Source organism: Rosa rugosa, chromosome 6 (genome assembly GCF_958449725.1).
Source record: "Rosa rugosa chromosome 6, drRosRugo1.1, whole genome shotgun sequence".
Classification (NCBI taxonomy): Eukaryota; Viridiplantae; Streptophyta; class Magnoliopsida; order Rosales; family Rosaceae; genus Rosa; species Rosa rugosa.
In genome coordinates, this window is record NC_084825.1 from 31216774 (window position 1) to 31239357 (window position 22584).

Consider the following 22584-nt stretch of genomic DNA (forward strand, 5'->3'; position numbering starts at 1 on the left):
TTTTCGTGGACTTTTCTGAACAAAATTTATGAGGATGTGTTAATTACGATTTTTGTAAGAAAGAATTTTGGAAGTAAAGTTAAACAAAGTAAATTTGAATGACTGAGCAAAGTAAAGTTACGGCAATTGAGCACGACTGAGTATATACTAACCACATGAGCAGGATTATTAACACAAAATATCAAATGTTGGTGGATGTTGAAATCAATGCGGTATTTCTAACGTCCCAAAGACCGCGGTAAATGAATCATTTGTTGTGTCTATTTCATACGATTACAACATGCATCCATCAATATTTTTATCCATCTTTTTAATTCACATTGATCACAAGTAAAAAATTATAAAAAAAAAAAAAAGATAAAAAAAAAAAGGTAACTTTATTGAAAGAAAACTAGATTGAAAAAAGTCAATCTATTAATTTAAAGAGTCAAACTTGTAATTACTCTATAATCAACAATATTTCCCGATAACTTTTATAGCTTCATCTCACTAAAATCCGCATATCTACACTTCGTATGCATCTCACCATTTAAATTTTAAACCCATAATTTCACTGAAAAAAAGATTCCACTCATAGAATTAAAAATACCTAAGAAGACAGTCAACCAAAACCAAAAGGAGTCCAAAATCTTTTCCCAATCCAAATCAGATTCAACCGCCACCTACCTCAGCGGTGCCCTGTCCTCACTAGACCAGTAGCGTTCCCCATCCGTCACGTGCCCTTATAACACTCTCGTCACGTGCGCGCCTGGAACTCGATAAAACACATGCAAACTTTCGCGGCTGGGTGATGACGCGGTGCGCCAAGGTTTATATGTACTCTGCTGCTGCTGCTGTAAAAAAAAGATCCAAGCTTTCTGATTCTCTCTCTCTCTCTCAAATTACTAGGGTTTAACAGGTACGTAGTCTTCTTATATTTTTCTTGTTATTAATTTTGTTAATCTGTTTAGTGTTCTCCAAATTCAACGATTTAAGAGAAAAAAAGTCAATGTAAGATTTTGAAGATCTTGCTGACCAGGGTAAAGTTCTAGTCTTTCTGATTTGGGTTTGTTCTGTGTGTAGTGAATTTAGGTTTCGGATTATTGAATGGTAGTGGTTGATTGTTTGAGTGTTTGTGGGGAGTAACTGAAATTTTGTGGGCGGAATCGAATTGGGGATTGGGGGTTTGATTGAGGAGTGGGGTTGATTTTGGAGGGTGTTAGATGGCCAGTTCTGCGTTTGAGTTGGAGGATCAGACGGATGAGGATTTCTTTGACAAATTGATCGATGATGATGACATTGATTTTTCTGGGTATGCAAATAGTTCTGTAGGAAAAGTTGAACTTGATGTGGTTAAAGATGTTTCGAAATTGAGTATTTCGGATGTAGGTACCGGTGGGAAAACTAGTTCTCAGGTTAATGGTGAGTTGGGTCAGAAGGATGGGGTTGTGTTGGAGCCGTCGGATCTGCAGGAGGAGTCTTTGACTGGTAGAGAGAGTGAGTCTGGTGCATTGGTGGCCAAAGGGGAGGAAGGTGTGGTGGATGATACAGTGAGTTCGAGTGTTGTATCAGTTGATGGTGGATTGGGTCGCGGGGATGGGGTTAATGGTCAATTGGGGCACGGCGATGGGGCTGTGTTAGCTTCGTTGGATCGACACCAGGATCCTATGGTCGGTGAAGCGAGCAAGTCATCAGTACCGGAAAATAGAGATGAGGCAGTGGAGGATAAAGCTAGTAATGAGGGTGGTGAATTGGAGGGTAAAGGGGAGGACAGTTCTGTAGATAATACAGTCGGAAAGAGTGTGGTGTCAGAGGGAACAGGTGTTAAAGTAGTTCAATGGAGTTCGTTTAACTCAGATCCTTCTGGTGGTAGTGGATTTGGGTCATACTCAAATTTTTTTAGTGAAGTTGGAGATAACTCGGAAGACCCATTTGCGAATTTGGGTAACACAGACCAATCTGGGGTCAAATCTATTGTGTCTAATGGTGTTCTGGAAAGCTCAGTTTCTGCTTTCGGTAATTCTAGCTATGTGCAGCATCAAGAAGACCCATTTGCAAATTTGGGTAATACAGTCCAATTTGGGGCTGAATCCGTTGTGACTAATGGTGTTCTGGAAAATGCTGTTTCTGGTTTTGATACTTTTAGCTATGGGCAGCAACAAGAAGACCCATTTGCAGATTTGGGTAATGCAGACCAATTTGGGGCCGAATCTGCTGTGAGTAATGTTGTTCTGGAAAACTCGGGTTCTGGTTTGGGTGCTTCTATCTATGGGAAGCATCAACAAGATCCATTTGCGAATTTGGGTAATACAGACCAGTCTGGGGCTGAATCTAATGTGAGTAATGGTGTTCTGGAGAACTCAGTTTCTGGTTTGGGTACTTCTAGCTATGGGCAGCATCAAGAAGGTCAGTTCTATGGGGCTCCTGAAAATCAAAACTTAGACGGGCAAGAATTAAATAGTAATCAGAATTGGGAAAATCTTTATCCCGGATGGAGGTACGATCCAAATACTGAGCAGTGGTATCCATTGGAGGGTTATGATGTGAATTCAAACACAAATGCAGAGGTGAACAATAATGCAAATGCTCAGGAGAGTTTTAATGTAAATTCTCAGTCTGCAGATACTGAAGTTTTTTCAGCCCAGAAAGCAGATGCTCCTTATCTGCAACAAGCAGTGCAGGCTGTATCTCAAAGCGTGGTTGAGGCATCTGAAACTAGCACAGTTTCTAACTGGAACCAGCATTCTTATGGGAACACAGAATACCCTGCACATATGGTTTTTGATCCCCAGTACCCCGGTTGGTACTATGACACAAATATCCAAGAATGGAGGCAGTTGGAACCTTCTGTAGCTACAATCTACTATGATCAGCAAAATACGAGTACGTGGCATGCTGGGAATGTTGCCAAGAGTGAAACTATTGGTTTTACTGAGAAACAGGAACAGAGACAGTTGCAGCCTTTCACTCCATCTTTTGATCAGTCAACAGCAAGTATGGTTCATAGTCAGCAATATAACAATACAAATGTTGACAACCATGGATCACAGAGTCCAATCATTCAACAAAGTGTTTTAAACTGGGATGGATCTATGACCGCCTATGATCAGCAAAATACAAGTTTGTGGCATGCTCAGAAAGTTGCCAAGAGTGATACTGTTGGTTTTACTGAGAAACAGCCATACATGGACCGGCAATTTTCAACTGAGCATGCATTTAATTCTGTGAATCAACAAACAGGGTTCAATCCTTCAGGATCAATTGCTCTTCATCAAGACCCAAGTCAGGGCAATGATATTAGTAGTGCGATTGGTGGCTTTGAAAGGTTTAATTATGCTAACTTTTCTCAGCCTCAGGATCAAGCCAAGGAGCCAAACCAAGTGATGCATTTCTCACCTGCTAACTTTGGTAGTCAGAAGCAAGTACAATTTTTCCAGCAGCCACTCCAGACTGGAACTCAGTTTTCACACGAGGCCAGAGAGGGGAGGTCATCTGCTGGACGACCTGCACATGCTCTGGTTACTTTTGGATTTGGTGGGAAACTTATAGTAATGAAAAATAATAGTTCTTTTCATGCAAACCAGACATATGGAAGCCAGGTAAAGCCTTTTACTTTCGGGTTTTAATTTCATGAGATGCAATACCTACTGCATGCGTAAATACTCATGTTTGTGATTTTGGCATAATACTGTAATATCCTTAATTCTCTTTTTTCTCTTTTTAATGTGAAGGGCTCTGTAGAAGGTGTCATTAATGTTCTCAATCTGATGGATGTTGTCACGGAGAAAAGTGACGCTGCAAACTTTGGAACTGATGGTTGTGATTATTTCAGTGCCTTGTGCCAGCAATCTTTTCCTGGACCTTTAGTTGGTGGGAATGTCGGAAATAAGGAATTAAACAAATGGATTGATGACAAAATTGCAAATTGTGAAACTTCTCACTTGGATTTCAAGAAAGGGGACCATTTGAGATTGCTTTTCTCTTTACTAAAAATATCTTGGCAATTTTATGGAAAACTTCGATCTCCCTTTGGTACTGATCAAAGATTGAAGGTAATTCCATGTTTGGTTTGTAAATGACTTTTTCGTTTATATCTGTTTGGATGTGTCAAATTTTGCTGGATTTCTAATTTAAGTCCTAAAGATCTAAACTGCATTTCATGAATTCTAAGCACTTATTCTATTAGTTGTGCTAAGCTTCTATCTTTCTGCATGGGCATGCTCAGTAGATGGATTTTGATTTGATACCTTTGCATGGCAAGTACAAGCCTACAACCACATAGATTTAAAGTTTTCAATCTTATCTAGTGTTATCTTAATCAGGTATTCTACAGCGACCTGCTTCATTGATGGCGTGTGTGTATAGCCTGTTATTAAGTATTTAGTCTTTCTGCATGACTGTGTTGTTCCTAATACTTATGCATTTGGTGATATTCTGTGAACTGGAAGTTCATTTTCTTTTTTGTTGTCATTTGTCTTTAGAACAAAATATATCTTGTTCATGGTTAAACCCTATATCCTTAGCAATTTTTCAAGATTGAAATTGCAAAGCTCTTTTTTTGTTTTTTCAAGAGTTTCCAACAGTTTTCCTTTTGAAATGATTACTAACTTCTTGTGTTTTCATATAATTAGGACATTGATAATCCAGAATCAGCTCTTGCTAAACTTTTTGCATCTGCTAAAAGAAGTAACGAGTATGGTGCTCTTACGCGGTGCATGCATAACTTGCCTTCTGAAGCACAAATTCAGGTCTGCCATTCTCTCTCTCTCTCTCTCTCTATGTGTGTGTGTGTGTGTGGCCATAGAACCTCATAAGTACCATCATAACAAATCTATTTTATTGCTTTAGGCTACTGCTCTTGAGGTACAAAAGCTTCTTGTCTCTGGTAGGAAGCATGAGGCTTTACAATGCGCACAAGAAGGTCAATTGTGGGGACCAGCACTTGTTATTGCATCGCAACTTGGTGATCAGGTTCTTGCAATCATATCATTCACAATAAATTGTTCACTAATTGGGTTGATTCTTTTTTTATTAAAACCACACTTGGGATTTAGGAAGCATGCCAGATCTAATTTATATATGATGCTGACGCTTTGTTTTGTTTCGATGTTGCTGGCAGTTTTATTGTGATACTGTGCAGCATATGGCTGTAAACCAGTTAATAGCAGGATCACCATTGCGGACGTTGTGCTTGTTAATCGCCAGGCAGCCAGCAGATGTGTTTTCCGATGCTACTACAAATAGCAGTTTTCCTAGTGTCACAAATTTATCACAACGGCACGAACAGGTGATTTATAAATTTGGTAAATTGTGAAAACAAAAATAAAACAAGATGATCCAAGTTAATTGGAATTTGATGTGTGGGGGTTGGTTGGTTGTCCAACTACTGTTTTAGTACTTAAATCTGTTTCTTTGGTCATCTTTTACTTTCTAAGTAAACAGTACTACACTTAAATAGAAACCCTGCATATGTGTATACTAAGTTATGATCCTCTGTTATTATAGTTCCTTATGTGTCTTTTTGTAAATTAATTTGATTATTTCCTCGCTACAGGTTGGAGCTAATTACATGTTAGATGACTGGGAAGAGAATCTAGCCATCTTAACTGCAAATAGAACAAAAGATGATGAGCTTGTTATCATCCATCTTGGAGATTCCTTATGGAAGGATAGGGGACAGGTATGCTATGTGTTTTGTCTTTATGTTTTTATGCCTCCAAAATATGTTTGTCTTCTATGGTTTTATTCTGACTAGAAAGCATTTGTGCAGATAACTGCTGCACACATATGTTATTTAGTTGCAGAAGCCAACCTTGAGCAATATTCGAACAGTTCAAGACTGTGTCTTATCGGTGCTGATCATTGGAAGTTTCCACGAACATACGCCAGTCCAGAGGCTATTCAGGTGCTCTAAATTGCATTTTGATAATCTTCTTCCCATGTTTTTAACGCACTTCTTAAAGTTTAAATGCAATATAAAGCATTCTGCTTGTAGCTTTATATTGCTAGTGCTTCTAAAGCACTGGAAATGATACACTTCTTAAGTCAGTGCACCAGAGGCTATCATAAACACTGGAAATGAGGCCTAGAATAAAAGTTTTAGTACATGTCAATAATAAGCCAGTGCGTGAAATAAAACTTCTAGCTTTATATTGCTCTAGGCCTCATTTCCAATGCTTCTAAAATGTCTTCTTTATAGTTCCTTTATGTAGTCAGAAATCTAGCATTTTGCTTGTAGATTCTGTTGTGCGTTAGTTTATAGTCACAAAATATTTGTTTTAAAGAAGAAAAAATATTACTTGGTATAATATTAATTTTGGTCTACAACAGATTATAACTGAACAAACTTGCTGTATATGTTGACAGAGGACAGAGCTGTATGAATACTCAAAGGTTGTTGGAAATCCTCAGTTTCTTCTACTACCTTTTCAGCCATATAAGCTTATTTATGCCCACATGCTGGCTGAAGTAGGAAAACTTGCTGATGCTTTGAAGTAAGTACAACTATTGTTCATCTAGATGGGTATTTTCTGATTTTCCTTTAGCTTATGTACATGATTTGTTTGGTCAGATATTGTCAAGCAATTTTGAAGTCTTTGAAAACTGCTCGAGCACCTGAGGTGGACACATGGAGAGAGTTGGTGTCATCTCTGGAGGAGCGGATAAGAGCCCACCAGCAGGTATTTCTCCCACATTTATTTCCTTTGATCAATGTTTCTCTGTTTATTTTTTCTTACAGAGACATTATTGTACAGGGTGGTTATAGCATAAATTTGGCTCCAACCAAGTTGATGGGTAAATTGCGTACATTCATTGATAGTACTGCTCATCGTGTTGTTGGGGGGCTACCTCCACCTATACCATCAACAGCACCAGGCTTTCCTCAACTTAATGAACATGCTCATCAACTACCTCCACCTATACCATCAACAGCACCAGGCTTCCCTCTGCTTAATGAACATGCTCATCAACTACCTCCACCTATACCATCAACAGCACCAGGCTTCCCTCTGCTTAATGAACATGCTCATCAACTACCTCCACCTATACCATCAACAGCACCAGGCTTTGCTCAGCTTAATGAACATGCTCATCAACCAGGAAATCCATATGTACCCAACAGTCAATCGACAATGGTTATGTCTTCATTAATGCCTTCAGCATCAATGGAGCCAATAAGTGAAAGGACTTCTGAGAGCAACCAACTGAATATGCCTAACAGAAGCATTTCAGAGCCAGACTTTGGGAAAAGCCCGAGTAAGGTAGATCCTTGTTTTTAGCCAGCAGTGTTCTTTTTTTTGCTTTTTTTCTTCAACTCTTTAACATCCTTTCATTAGACCTTTTAAAGTAAATAAAACTTGCAGATGGGGCCAATTTTTTTTCATTTCTAACAGTATTCAACTTTTCCTCCCATTTGGTGATATTTGAACGTAGTACTCAGCCCAACTTCGCTGAAGTTTTTTATCTGGGGTAGTTGGAATGGGAAAAAAATCTTAGTTTATTATGTCATCATGAGATGAAGTTTTTGTTTCCATCTGCAAGTTTTAATTAATTGTAGGTGTACAACTGGGAACTCTTTTTTTTTTCGGTAATAACCCTTTTGTGCTGTAATATGAAGAAGGTGAGGAAAAAAACGTGTCACATATAATTCATGCATTAGATACATAGAATAAAGATGCATAATCGAATTAAATTAATTCTGAGGGTTAAGTGCGCAAGACTTCCAAGTTTTGTGTTATTGGCAGGTGCTCTTAGAAGATAGAATATTAAAAGTGAATTTAAAACGTCAATTCTATGCATTACAAGATAGCACCTTGATCCTCTGAGATCTGAGAAAAAACCTGGATTTCAAAAGTTCACCTCAGTTGCACTGACAGAGAGGTGTGAAAGAAATTTTACAGCAGTCATTTTGTGTTCAATCAGGTCGATTCATCCAAGAAAGTGAACTCCTCTAAAACGCAACAAAAGCCATCAGCATCTAGTGGGTCACGTTTCAGTTTTGGGTCACAGATATTTCAAAAGACTCTAGGACTGGTCATAAAATCCCGGCCAGATAAGCAGGTATGTAACTTTATTATATCTTTTAATAATTTGAATGAGAGTATTTCCTCCTTTTCTTACTTTAGCGTCACAAGCTTTTCTGTTTTATGTTCTTCTCAAGGCTAAATTGGGTGAAGCAAATAAATTCTACTATGATGAGAAACTCAAGCGATGGGTCGAAGAAGGTGCTGAACCTCCAGCCGAGGAAGCAGCCTTACCACCACCTCCGCCAACAACTGCAGCTATCCAGAATAGAATGCAAGATTACAACATGAATGATGCACTGAAAACTACTAGTTTTCATGCAGTTGGTGGGCCAGAAATCAAAAGCCCAGCATCTTCCGAGAATTCAGGGGCACCACCCGTTCCACCCAGCTCAAACCAGTTCTCTGCACGTGGGCGTATGGGTGTTCGCTCAAGGTAGTCTCCTGGATTCTCTATTCCCCTCTCTCCTCATTGCTCTGCTTTATATCTATTGCTACGAAGTGCAATCCCAGTCTTGTAATGTACGATGTATTCAAATTTCTTAGGTATGTTGATACATTCAACAAAGGCGGTGCGACCCCAGGAAACTTATTTCAGCCACCATCTCTTCCAGCTGCTAAACCAGGGGGTGGTTCCAATCCCAAGTTTTTCATCCCCTCTCCAGTAACTTCCTATCAGGAAACAGTTCAAACAACTGAAGGAAGCACACAAGAATCTTTTGTGACCAGTAACAATCCTCCAAAATCAGTAGACATATTCTCTACTCCGCCAACCTCAACGCCATCGTCAATGACCATGCAACGGTTTCCTAGCATGGATAACATTGTACAAAAGAGAGCAGGAGAATTGGCAAATGGCAGTAGCTTTGTTCCACCTGAATCTCGTCGTGTGGCATCATGGAGTGGAAGTCTTAGTGAAGCAAGCAATCCTTCAGTAAGGAGTGAAATAAAACCAACAGCACTTGGTATGTCCCCATTGTCATATATGCCTAGTTTTTCTCCATCAATGCAGTCTGAAAGAAGCAGTGGTAGTTTGGGGGATGACCTTCATGAAGTTGAACTATAAGGTATTAGGGACTAGTTCGTAAATCTATAGAGCGTTGCATTCGACGATGCAATGGGGGATGTCACTGATAGGATTCAGGTTTTGGTGAAGTCCCCGTAATCCCATTAGAGGAGTTTTACATGTATACCCAAAAACCAACAGTTAGTTTGAATGACCATGTTGCCATTCATGTACAGGCCAACAGATTGCCCCGAGTAAAAAACAGAAGGGGCCCTGAAGGCTGTAAGCAAAGCAAGCAGCTTTTGTACCAACATCTCCAGGGAAAATTGCAAATATAAGATGTACCATTTCTCCCATTTAAAGACCTCGTTCAGAATTTTGTCACGGTGAATTATTGAAAATTAGAGAATATTCTGTCCCAGGCAAAAGCCTTGGAGTGTTTGGAATGGTGGTGAATCTTTTTCCTTCCTTTCATCAACCCCGTCTTTCTTTTGTTTATAAAATGATGATCATAGGATTGTAATTGATGAAGTAAATTAAACTAGGATTTTGAGTCCCTTGGGATATCCTCCGAGTGATTGGATATATACCAGGCTATTAATCTAGTCCTTAACGTCCAAAACTCCTCCCCATTTCTGCAAAGTGTAATTTTGTTTTCTTCCAAACTGTTGAGATTGCATCAATGTATGGAATCAACCTTTAGCAACCCTATTTAAAGTCTTGATATCTGACCTTTTTAAAAACGGAAACAATGACTGGGGACGAAGTGATGTCCGCCTACTTCACAAACTAGTCAATGTCATGTTTACTATCCACATGCCTTCGTATGGGATACAAGTCTCGAAATTCTAACCCCATTTTGGATGTTACGTTTATAACTTATATCTCGTTTACTCATTCATATATGTAAATTAGAAAACATAAAATGAAGGAATAAACATTGCCCTCTTGCAACTTTGCAGCCTCTACACACACGTATGCACATATACACAATGTCTCTCTCCGTCTCTCCCCCTTCCCTCTGCATTAGGTAGACAAACGGCGGTGCAATCTCTGGATCTAATATTGGTCTAATACCCTAAAGCCAGATCGGGGAGAGACAGTGTGTACATGTGCACATATGAGGCTGGGATCTCATGGAGGTGGCTGTAGTACGTGTGGTTGTATTGAGGTAGGGCAAACTTGTTTCCAGAATTTAGGTGTTTTGGTCAAAACTGAGAGCGACACTGTCAGTTTTCACGATTTCTGGTAACGCAATTGACATCAGGGTATCGGTTAATGACTGATACTCATCCATGTTGCCTCAACCACTCCAATCAATGCTTTTATTAAATTTGGAGAACATATACCAAGTTAAAATATATGACCATTCCACAAGAATTTAGTATGTGAGGTGACTTTGATAGAAAATGTGGAAATTCTTCTATAAAAGGTTGGACTAATATAAAATGGAGTCAATCGACAAAATATAAAAGATTAAGTTCTAATTTATCAAAATAAAAATAAAAAATTCAAAGTGTTCGTCTAAGATGAGAAAATATTATGGGGTGATTTTTTTATTTTTATATAGAAAGTGAGGTAGCAAGCCATCAGTTACGTTAGCGAGTTAGTAACACACACCCAATCGGTATCTCCACTATACCCAACCAGACTAATATTCCGTCGCAGGCACACGGACCCGAATGCCCCTTAATATTTGGACCGAGGTCCATCCGGGTATCTCAGCAAAGTCAGACTAATTCTCTTCTGCAACCGCACGAATCCGAAGACCCTTCAAATCTGCTGACTACAAACTGGTGGGAGTTGAAACTAGGTCTTTCGACTAACTTTACCACACCATGTGGTTTTATGGTGTGCATTTGGTATTTTAATTTTAAAATTGGTAACACAATTTTTCTCTTAGATTTTAAATTTTGGCAATAAATAAGTAATCATGAGATTTTGGGTCAGAAATTGAGAAATTCTAGGGCTCAGTAACCTCCCTTAAACTCAACTAGTGTGCCCATTCCATATGCCCCAAACTAAAACAAAGGTTGATCCACAGTCCAAACCATTGACCGCCCTAAATGATGAAGACCTTCAAAACTTCCATTCTCCAGAACAAGAAAAAGTAAACACAGAAACCCACATCAAGTTTGTATAACCATGGATTACTCCTACACACAAACCCCTCAACCTGACCCTAACCAATACCACCACCCATACCAATCTCAACCTCAACAACCACCACCACCATATGACCCTTCAACAATTCAACCCTTTGATCCTCACTCATACTATTATTCCTATGATCCAAACCACCACTACCAATATTTCAATCCCACATCCCAAGATTACACCACTAACCCCCAATTGTACCAAGAACCCACTTCGATTCATCCCCCCGGGGTCCCGATTCCGGCGCCTCCGCCGCAGACGGCGGATTCCGACACGGCCCATTTGCAGAATGCGTATTATGGACATGGGGTTGTGGAGAATCAGCACCAGCAGCCAATCAATTCGGGTTCGGGTTCGGGTTCGAGTCAGGCACCGGTTTCGGAGATAACCCAGATTCCGGGGAAGGTGGAGGTGGCGCAGGTAGCCTCGCAACCACCGGTAAGTGCTTACATTTATTGGTTTTGATTGAAATTAAAGTTCTTTCCTTTTTGGGTAATATTATGAATTTGGAGTCATTGTTGTTAAAGATGTGAAATTTGAAATCTTGGATTTTGCATATGGTTTTAAAGATGCTACCTTTGATGTTGATTCCGTATCCAGTGCTTCATTATAGATTTTATGTCAGCTGTTGAAAATTGTGGTATAGAACAACCCTTTTAATAAGAAAATTCTAGTCACGAAAGCGAGGTTGTATGCAAGTTCTCGAAAACCCAAATTAGGCAGATGTAGAGAACCTAGGGCCGAATAAAAATGGTTATAAGGGTGTGTGGAATTCTCAGAAGCATGAAGTACATGTTGAGATACGAATGATTTCTTTTGATAAAAATTGGATTACACAAAGAATCAGCACTATGCCCTTAATAGTGGGCAATGTTGATGGATGAAATAATAGAAGATGGGGTTTTGACATGTAAATTTGCTACTTTGATTGCTTATTCAAAAGGATTTTGTTGAATTAGATGTGTATATGTGCTATGCTTTTGGAGAATGCTAGCATGTACTGCTGTGTGCTTAATTGTATACTATGTTTTTCTTGCTAAGAGATTTTTTTTTTTCCTTTTCTGGAATAATGATATGTTTGCAATACACTTCGTGATGAATGTTTAAATTGAAAATAATAATAATAACATGAGGTAAGGGTACAATATGTTATGTCATAGCGATTAGTGGAGCAAAATAACAGAGTCTCCTGAGCTCAGCTCATTTCATACAAAAACTTGTTTCCCAGCCTGAATAACCTAAGCATGAAATTAGATTTGTAAACAAGTCATTTTGTTCCTACTTCCTACAATGACTAACCATAAATCATTGGCACTTCCATGTTCTGGTACTCTATAACCTTTAGGTAGGTGTACTGGAACTTGCAAACATTTGGTTTGGTTTGTATATAGTTTGCCAGCCTGAACGCTCGAAGTTTAGTTTGCAGAAAACAATTAAAGTGTATTCAATGCTACAACTAACTCTGCAAGATGGCATCCCACTCTAAGGATATTATTAGTGTAGTCTAGAACATAGAACTTTCTGCTTAACAATCAGCCTTGACTACATTATGGTGAAACACAGCTAGCCCAGCTTAGTTTAGCTTCAATGAGCAGCCATCTCTAAATTGACTTGAGCTCGATCTATTCTTGTAGATGGTTGTAAGTCTCTATTGCAATGAGCTCAAATGGACTTGAGATGTCTGTTGTCTTTTCTTCTTTAAGAAAATGTGGAGGGTGGAGATTCTACAGATTTGTAATGTGACCGATTACTCTGTTAGATATCTTGCTTTGCGCCTCAGGCAGTCAGGCTTCAATCACAAATATCAAGGGACAGCAGGGCTGAGAGCCATTGAATTTCCAGATTTTTTATTTCAAAAATTCTGAAAGACAGAGTGAATTGCATTAGGTTTGTGCCACAGTTTTACGCAAGGTGGGTTTTGAGTTCATGTCGCAATTTAGGCATTGCTCACTGATTTCTTTCAGAGTTCAGTATCATTCATTCTCAAATACTTTTATGTGGCCTTGTTTGGGTTTATGTCAACTCACCTCTGTACTTGTTCGGGTACTTAAACTGCCCGGCACATATTGGTGACTAACCCTAAGGTAAGCAGTTAAATTATCTTAGCAGTGCTCACTGAGTTGATTCTGTATGGAACTTCTGTTCTCAACAAGGTTTGGACTTAATTGAGGATTGAACCAGTTTTCAGGGATTGAGGTGTTACTAAAGACTGCTAGATCAACTTGTATCTTGAGGCAGCCACAGTTTTCTCATTGGAGAAACTTGGGATGGATGGGTGATGGAGGTCAGCTGGTGTGTTTGTTTATTCTTCAAAAAAAAATGTTGGAGCAATGGTTATTAAACCATAGATTACGATTCACACCTTGATTACATTCTTCAAATTGAATGGCATTATCTGGGCCAAGGTCATAATCACATTTTTTTTTTCTCTTTTTGGAGACCGACACGTGCAAGTTTTCCTGCCTATGGCTCGTCCGTGCTTTCGGGATAAAAAGGGGTGCAGATATATTCTAGTTTTAAAGGATAAATGCATCTATTGTGTGCCTCTAGGAAGTAGATGACAACATCGACAAGCGGTTGGCTTTGTGTGCAAGCGCGCTTGTGCTCTTCCTTATTACTCAATAAAGGAGATGCTATAACCAAAGCAATAAACAAGATTACAAGAGGATGTATTTGGCATATACAACCATCTTTCTTGAGTATGGTATTGTTATCTGTTTCGCCTGAAATTCTAGTGTAGTATATGTGATTTTGGACCGGATATAATTGGATGTCTGTAAGTGGAAGAGATTTTACTGAAATAAACAATTTTTAGATTATTGCTCAAAAAAAAAAACAACAACAGCAAAAACTATTAGATTAACAGACTACTGTCCCAGCTTAGTTTGTAATTTGAGTTGGGTAACATCGACCTAATAATATTTGTGAAGTTCTGACGTTTTGTGTTGTTGGATATTTGACACCCTGTGCTAATCTAATTTATGCTCTACAGTATGTCAGCTTTTTATGTTGTGAAGGATTGTACTGAGTGTGCATACATGATTCTAATTTTTGGACAAGAGTTCATTGTTTTTCATTTTGTGAGAAAATCTTTAATGACATCTGACTTTATGTGGTTGTAACGGACCCAAAGATTACTGGTCAATACCTATTTTGATTATTTCTATATAATAGTAATTGAAAAAATCCTTCTCTTTTAATGCTTTATGATTTTGAGGCATTGTTTGTAGCTTTTTGTTTTAACCCCGTTGTTGAAATGGTTTACTTTTCATATGTAAATTTGCGTGTTGTCTCCTCAAAGTGAATTTGAAGATTGTCAGTCTTGTTTGACTTTACTTTACATGTTTCCCTTCAGTCTTTAATAAACTCGTATCGTGATTTTACCTGGTTTTTATCTCTTTGTGATATTTTTTTTTTTGTGCATCTTATTTCAAAGTTGTCACTATTAGGTGCTTTTTTTCCTCTTCTGCAACCATTAGTAATAATATCATTACATGGATTGCTTAAATTCTATTCTGCAGATTGGGCAAACTCCATATAGAGGTGGAGGAAGGAGGGGCAATAGGCCCTTCCGAGGGGGTGGTCGGGGCCATTTGGGTTACCATGGTCATGGACCAGATGGCTCGGCACCACCTTTGCATGGTAGGGGACGTGGCCAGGGTGGTGGTAGGCACTTTCAACTGTATGGTGCTGCATCGAGCAATCCAAATTCAGCATCTGTACCAGCTGAAGGCGTAGCTGCTTTAAAGCAGTCGCCTTCAGCATTGGTCCCTTTGCAGGCACCATTACCTGTACCAACACAAGTGTCTTCTGCTTCATTCTGGCGACCTCCTCGTATGGCTTGGTGTGAACTTTGTAGGGTTGACTGCAACACTCTTGAAACCCTTGAGCAGCATAAAAATGGAAAGCGGCATAAAAAAATTCTGCAGGTTCATGAGGAGTTGCAGAAACACAACAAAGTCAATACTGAACAGCAGAATGCACAAATGCCCAACACTGAATTAAAACCAGAAGTTGGTCAGACTGAGAAAGTTGAGGGATCTGAGGAAAAGCAACCCTCAGAAGAAAAACTGACCTCTGAAGAAGTTACTGATGATAATAGAAATGAAACAGATCAAAGAGAAGCGGTGGGAAATTCTGAAGCTTCTGAAGAACCTGAGAACAAGTCCAGGGATCACTTTGCAGCTCGGGGACGTGGATTCAAGCGTAGGATGCGAGGGGGTCGAGGGGGTAAGTATATGAGGACATATGAAGGATCAAGAAGACTAGTTGAGCCTCCTAAACCCAAAGTGATTCCTTTCATATGTGAATTGTGCAATGTCAAGTGTGAGTCACAGGTGGTTTTTGATAGTCATTTGAGTGGTAAAAAGCACCTAGCAACCCTCAAGAGGTTTCAAAGCCACCGTGCTTTGTATGGAGAACAGGGACTTCAAGCACTTTACCCACCTAACTTAACTGCTGCGTCAACTTCAGTCGCCCCTCATGCAGAGCAAGCCCCCCCTCATGTAGAGCAAGTCGCCCCTCCTCATGTACAGCAAGTTAGCCCTCCTCGTGTACAGCAAGGCGTCATTGATCCTCAGGTCTTCTTGGCCCAAGTCCAGCAAGGTGGCAATGATCCTGAGGTCCTGTTGGGCAAACTATTGATGTCTTATATGCTCTCTAAAACCCAAGCACAAGAAATAGCACCTGCTCCGGGGCCTACATCTACCATGGCTACAGCTCCAGGAACAAATATTGAAACTCAAAATCAACTGCAGTCACATATCCAAGGATTACTAGCGATGTGTCAAAATGGGCTCCAAAGTGCAGTTATGGTGGGCGCCAAAAGTCAGCCGCAATCTGGCACCTTGAATTCTGAAGCCCCGGCAGCTGGAAACACAGACACAAACACTGGGAATGGAACTTTGCAGATTCATGCAAAGGAGGAAAGTGTTCCTATAAATGATTCAGTTGTGGCGCCAGCAGGGAACGCAGGCCCAAGCAAGCAAGTTTCTGAAAAAGCTTCAGATAAAGAATGTGAAGTCTCGGCTCCAGTCCAGCCAGAACCTGAAAACCAAATGCAAGAGCCAGAGTCCAAGAAAGAGTAGCCAACTGAATAGATCCAGTTGCATATTTTATTTTGGAGAAACCACTGAACTAGCAAGGTTCTAAGCTAGACCTTTCATTCTTTCAATGACCCCAGTAAGATGTATTCATTTCAGCCATCGTACAGTTTCATATTGGCCATTGAACTCGTATCATTCTGTAACTCTGCCCCCAAATGAAAGAAAAGGCATACCATGTCGTCTTGGATTTCTCTTACAAATGTTTTGGATATGGATATCCGTTCAGGATTGCTTTTCTCTCTCTCATATCCCGGCAAAATTAGAGCTTATGAATTTTAAACTAGTGCTGGGCATAACACACCGGAAATCCGGTAACCGACCCGACCGCACCGGATTTTCCGGCTTGGAAACCGGACCGACCAAAAACGGTGCCGTTTTGAAGTCTCACCGAACCGAACCGGTTCATAACGGTTCGGAATTGGGTCCAGCTGTTGAACCGCCCGACATAAACCGCCCGAACCGCTTTTTTATTTAAATTAATTTTATTACTTGTCTAATTATGATTGGTCATAAATCAAGCTTACATAGACTTGTATGCACCTGATCTGCAGAAACCCTAAGACCCTCACAGCCTGGCCGCACGACCTCATTTGCCAAAAGTTCCAAAACTCTCTTCAGAAAACTCTCCCAACTCTCTCGATCTCTCTCCCAACTCTTGAAAAAAACTCTCTCGATCTCTCTCGACCTCTCCCAACTCTAAAAGATCTGCTCCGATCTTGTCTATTTTCTCTAAAAGATCTGCTCCGATCTTGCGAGGGTAAGCTCTCTGGGTATTTGGTCTCTTCTCTTCTCTCTCTTCTCCAATCTGGGTATTTGGTTGCTTTGCAATTGGTGTTGTGTTCTTATTGATTCTTGTGGTCAATGCTGCAAAAGAAATGAAGTGAAATGCAAAAGAAATTCAGATTGGATGCTTTGAAGTTTGAATTCTTGCAGATTAGGCATAGGAAGTCTTTCAATCGGTGTTCTTGCTTTCTATTTTTAATTGTGGCTTTCAATTGCTTCTCTTTTGTAGATGCAGACTATGGAAGAGAATCAACTTAATCAAGGGATTAGCGCAAGTCCGACTCCTACACCAACTCCAACTGCAGGTTCCAGTATTGGAACCAGTCGAACTACTCCCACACCAACTCCTCAGCCTACAATTGATCAAGCTACAGTACCACCAGTTCCAGCAGTACCACCAGTCGAACTACTCCCAAACCGGTTACCGGCCCGCACCGAACCGCATTTCGGTGGAACCGAATAATGCGGCCCAGCCCACTGAAAAACCGGTTGCGGTTCTGAAAATGGCTAAACCGCAAAATACGGTGCGGATGCGGTTTGGGCCTCAAACCGGGCCGACCCGCACCGAGCCCAGCCCTATTTTAAACTTCAATATCAACTAATTTAGAATAGAGGATTGAAAAAGTTGGATTTGAAACTAGGCTTCTACTGCTTCTCCTCCGTTTATGAATTTACAATCCAAACTTTGAAAATAGAGTTGTGGGAGAGCAATAACTCTAGATGGGAGTCCGTCCCTTTTATTTTTGTAGGGAGACTTTTAAATACCAATAATTCGCTGACAACCCATTTTTATTTTTTCTTCTTAAGGAAGAATTTTGCCGACGAATATGCCGTTGGCAAAGTGTGTTTATTTTTATCACTCTACCTGGGAGTCCATCCCTTTTACTCTATTTTTTCAAGGAGGCTTTTACTAAGAATAATTTTTTTTTTTTTGATCGGAAGTTATTTTTGATCGGAAATAACTTCATTTGAATAAACTGTAATTACATTGCAATCACAGCATCCAACCAGGGATTACAACAAAGAACAAATAAACAAGGACTGACACCATATTTTTTTGTTTTAATTTTTTATGGGCAGATTTTAACGACAAACGTTCGTCGGCTAAACACAAGGATGGGAATAAACGATTTCAAACTATAAAAGCCTCTATCCCTCTTCACTTTGGGGTCCTCAGAAAATGTCTCGTCACCCACTCGGAGCTGCTCTCCCGGCGCAAACCGGACTCCTCATTCCGATCAAAAACGCCGCCGTTCTGAACCTCAAAACCGCCCCCACCTCTCCTCTACTCTCTCTCACCCAAACCCGTAAACCCTGCCCTGCAATAAGGGCAGTCTCAATCGATGAAATTCCCCCAAATGCCCTCCGCCGGAAGCGCGACTCCAACTGGAGAGGAGGCTTCAGCGTAGGGGTAGACTTGGGATTGTCCCGCACCGGCCTCGCCCTCAGTAAAGGCTTCTCCGTCCGTCCCCTCACCGTAATTTTCCCGCCAATTCTTAATTGCCTGTTTTCATTCTATCAGCTTTGAAATACTAAAGACTTCAACTTTTTTGGATTGTAGGTGTTGAATTTGAGAGGGCAGAAGCTTGAGGTTAAAATCCTTGAGATTGCAAAGCAAGAGGTACTGATAAGTTTCAATTTTGAGAAGAAAAAAAATTGTTTGGTTTTTGTGTATGATAGAATTGAATAATGAGAGGAGGAATGATAGTGTAGGAGGCTGATGAGTTTATAATCGGGCTTCCGAAATCGAGTGATGGGAAAGAGACACCTCAGTCTAACAAAGTTCGTAGTGTCGCCGGGAGACTTGCTGCTACTGCTGCTGAGAGGTTTTTAAGTACTGATATATCGATTTGATTATCTAGTTTGTTAATGAGAATGAGCATGAGAAAATAGATTTGAAGATTTTGATCATGTCGGTATGAGTAGTTTTGGCTTCAAAGAAGTGTGAAGTGTCAATGGTGGTTTTTGTTGCCTGCGGTTTTTTACTTGCATTATGGTTGTTGAATGCTTGTATGTATGTACATTCTCTTTGGATTGCATTCGAATGGTTGAAACAAAAGTTTACTGTTATGTGATACGTTTCTTTCTCATTATTCCTAATTATAAGCACTGTGACTTTTTTCTTTCTTTTAGAAAATGGAATGTTAATTGAAGTGTTTGATTTCAGGGGTTGGAGAGTATACCTGCAGGATGAAAATGGGACATCCATCGAAGCCATGGATCGAATGATTAACATGTAATTCCTTAAACCAAACCCGCCTTTTCTGATGATTGAGTATTTCTTTGCATTGCTTGACAATGGTTCTGGATTTTCATCTTGGGTAGCTTTTCATCTTTGAACCTTAAAAAGGGTGTTTTGAATTTGAGTGGAAATAAAGCTAAACACCACTATGAACTCATTAGGATATTAAAATTTTGGTCATTTTCTTCGTGTAATTTGGCATTGACTTTGAATTAGTATGAGACTTCAACTTCAGATAAACCATTAGGTCAACCACGAAGCGTGTTGCATCGGGATCCATCTACTTCAGTATGCAACAATGAATGCTTTATTTAAACTGAGGAAATTTTTGGGTGGAAGTATTGCATATGCTTCATACAGATTCCATACGCTTAGTCTGTTAATCAATCTTTGCACCAAATGAGAGAACCTGTGGTCATTTCTAAAGTGGCTTCTAGTTGCATGCCCTGTCATCAGAAACATGTTTGATAAAGGAGGTGCATAAATGTTTTTATTCTATGGCATACTCCGTATGCCTGGGTATAACTTGCTCTAGTCTCTTTCCAGGGGCCTCAGCAGGTCTGATCGTCAAAGCAAAATTGATGCCTACGCTGCCATGGTATGCAATAAAATCTATTGTCTCTGGTATACTCTTTCATCATAAGTACATTAGGCTTAGAAAACTTGCTGATCTACGGTGCATATATATGCAATGCAGTAAATAATTGAAAGTATATCTTGTCTTAATCCCTATCTGGTTGCAGATGGTGCTGGAGCGATATTTTTCCATGTCAGGTGAAGGAACTGAGCTTGTACTGCCCAAGAATTTGGATCTGCAAGACAGACTTCGAAGAGGTCCACCCAAAGACGTTGATTACTTCTCTGAAGACGATGAGGATTGACTATTCACTGTAACTGTAAAACGCCGAGTCTTTTTAATGTCTTTGGTGTATTCAGTCAAAAGGAGCATATACAAGAGAGAAGTGGCAATCATTTTGCAAACCAGGTTGCAAAGAGTCTTTTGTTTATTAATTGACGCTCAGTCCACCATGTGAGTTCCAAAGAAGCAATCACTTGGATGCGCCGCAGTTGCAAGAAATCAGTAGCAGTGATCAATTGAGCAGTATGCAAATAATACTCTCTCTTTTGGTCTGAATGATTCATTGATTAAGCCTGAAAGCTTAGCAGTATGCAAATATGGAAACCTGGTTGTAAATATTGCATTATGCATGTAGTAATTGTCTAATTGATGTTCATTTTTCTTGTCTCACTCGCTTTTTTCACTCTCGACCTTTTTATGTTTTCTTCTTCACACCACCTTTCCCCAACACCTTAGTATGACCATAAACATTATTGCTTCTCTTGACTATAATTAGTGGCCTGCTACCTATGGCAAGTAATCAGTAAATTGGATTTGAACAATTCAGTGAATTTAGATGGAGTTACTGAAACTGAAGATATGGAAGGTATCTGGGAGAGACTGTAGGAGGAAGAAGGACGGAGGCTTGGGATTCTGGGACCTACGAGCTTTTGATCAGGCTATGCTTGCGAAGACGGTTTGGAGAATTTTCTGAGGAAAACATTCTTTGGTGAGTGAATTGTTGCAAGCAAGGTACTTTCCAGAAACAAGTTTTCTAAATGCTACTTTGGGGACTAATCCTTCGGCGGTTTGGAGAGGTTTATTGTGGGGTAAACAGGTTATTGATGGTGGCACTAGATGGCGGATTGATAATGGGAAAAGAGTCATTATTAAAGGTGATAGGTGGATGCCGTGTCCAACGAGCTTGAAAGTCGTTTCTCCTTTGAATGTTCCTATGGATTGGAAGGTTTACGGACTCAGGAGCTTGGAATGTCCCTTTTGGTTAGGTCCTTATTTCTTTCACACGAAGCGGAGATGATTCTTAGCATGCCAATGGGGTTGCACACAGTCCCGGACAAGCTGGTTTGGCATTTCACAAAGAATGGAACATTTACGGTCAAGTCAGGCTACTGGGTAGCTCGTGAACTGCAAGCAAGGAAATGCCCCACTATGGCCAGCTCTAGCTCTATTGCTTCGGAACTTTGGAAGAAAATATGGAATTTGAATGTCCCACAAAAGGTTAAGCTTCTAGTCTGGAGATCTGCCATAATTTTCTTCCTTGTGCGCAAACTTTAGTCAAAAGGAAGATTGCCTCTGATGCTTCCTGTTGGCATTGCGGAGCTCCTATCGAATCAGTGATTCATGTCTTTTGGGACTGCCCAAAAGCAGAGAGTATTTGGAAGCTTTATTTCTTGAGTGAAGTATATAAAACATGGAAGGAGCCTTCCTTTCTTGATTTTTTCTCTTATGTCAGTAGCATTGCAATTGGAAGTGAGCTAGAAACTTTTGCCTTTCTAGTGTGGTGGCTTTGGAGGAATCGTAACCTACACAGACATGGTGAGAGAGTTTTGGGACCGGAAGAGCTTACTCATGCAGCAGGGGAATGGCACCTACAGTACTCTTCTTATGGGGCTACTAACTGATCGTCTACGCAGCCTACAACTGCTGGCCCATGGTATGCAATAAAATCTACTCTCTGGTACACTCTTCATCACAAGTACTTTAGGCAGTAAACTTGCTGATCCATAGTTTCCATATATATAAAGCGAAGCAGTTAATCCCTATCTGGTTGCAGATGGTGCTGGAGCGATATTTCTCCATGTCAGGTGAAGGAACTGAGCTTGTACTGCCCAAGAACTTGGATCTACAAGACAGACTTCGAAGAGGTCCACGGTCCACCCAAAGACGTTGATTACTTCTCTGAAGATAATGAGGATTGACGGGGCAATCATTTTGCAAACTTGGTTGCAAGGATTCTTTTGTTTATTAATTTAGGCTCGGTCCACCATGTTAGTTTCAAAAGAAGCAATCACTTGGATGCGCCGCAGTTGCAAGAAATCAGTAGCAGTGATCAATTGAGCAGTATGCAAATAATACTCTCTTTTGGTCTGAATGATTCATTGACTAAGCCTGAAGCTTAGCAGTATGCAAATATGAAAACCTGATTGTAAATATAATGCAATATCTGTAGTAATTTTCTAATTGATGTACATTTTTCTCGTCTCACTCGCTTTTTTGACTCTTGGCCTTTTTACACACCTCCTTTTCCCAACACCTTTGTATACCATAAAACGATAATTACTTCTATTGACTATAATTAGTGGCCTGCTACCCATGGCAAGTAATCAGTAAATTGGATTTGAACAATTCGGTGAATTTAGATGGAGTCAGAGAAAGTGAAGATATGGAAGGTTCCAGGTTCAAGAAGGTATAGAAGGTGCAGAAAAAAA

The 22584-nt window shown here is 40.0% G+C and overlaps 3 protein-coding genes across 4 annotated transcripts in view; all 3 read left to right on the plus strand.

Annotated features, from left to right (window-relative positions):
- LOC133715658 (protein transport protein SEC16B homolog) overlaps positions 1-9450 on the plus strand; it is an 86809-nt gene extending 77359 nt beyond the window's left edge. Inside the window, exons 1-14 of one of the 2 annotated variants that reach the window (XM_062142256.1) lie at positions 747-898; positions 1063-3578; positions 3711-4031; positions 4611-4727; positions 4828-4950; positions 5099-5266; positions 5534-5659; positions 5750-5884; positions 6346-6473; positions 6551-6659; positions 6735-7241; positions 7903-8040; positions 8141-8439; positions 8550-9450. In XM_062142256.1, coding sequence (XP_061998240.1) covers positions 1203-3578; positions 3711-4031; positions 4611-4727; positions 4828-4950; positions 5099-5266; positions 5534-5659; positions 5750-5884; positions 6346-6473; positions 6551-6659; positions 6735-7241; positions 7903-8040; positions 8141-8439; positions 8550-9069 — 5067 coding nt within the window. In that variant the 5' untranslated portion in view covers positions 747-898; positions 1063-1202 and the 3' untranslated portion in view covers positions 9070-9450. Of the gene's footprint in view, positions 1-746; positions 899-1062; positions 3579-3710; positions 4032-4610; positions 4728-4827; positions 4951-5098; positions 5267-5533; positions 5660-5749; positions 5885-6345; positions 6474-6550; positions 6660-6734; positions 7242-7902; positions 8041-8140; positions 8440-8549 lie in introns of those variants that run through there. The other variant, XM_062142257.1, reaches the window with a different exon arrangement.
- A 1533-nt stretch (positions 9451-10983) lies between these two features.
- Positions 10984-16462, plus strand: LOC133714003 (uncharacterized). The gene is made up of 2 exons (XM_062140018.1): positions 10984-11604; positions 14688-16462. Exons 1-2 carry the CDS (start codon positions 11155-11157, stop codon positions 16251-16253), a joined length of 2016 nt encoding a protein of 671 aa, XP_061996002.1. The 5' UTR covers positions 10984-11154; the 3' UTR covers positions 16254-16462.
- A 1731-nt stretch (positions 16463-18193) lies between these two features.
- LOC133715438 (uncharacterized) lies at positions 18194-20545 on the plus strand. Its single transcript, XM_062141928.1, has 6 exons — positions 18194-18531; positions 18616-18675; positions 18768-18880; positions 19222-19290; positions 19843-19894; positions 20040-20545. Exons 1-6 carry the CDS (start codon positions 18235-18237, stop codon positions 20175-20177), a joined length of 729 nt encoding a protein of 242 aa, XP_061997912.1. The 5' UTR covers positions 18194-18234; the 3' UTR covers positions 20178-20545.
- The last annotated feature ends 2039 nt before the right edge of the window (positions 20546-22584 follow it).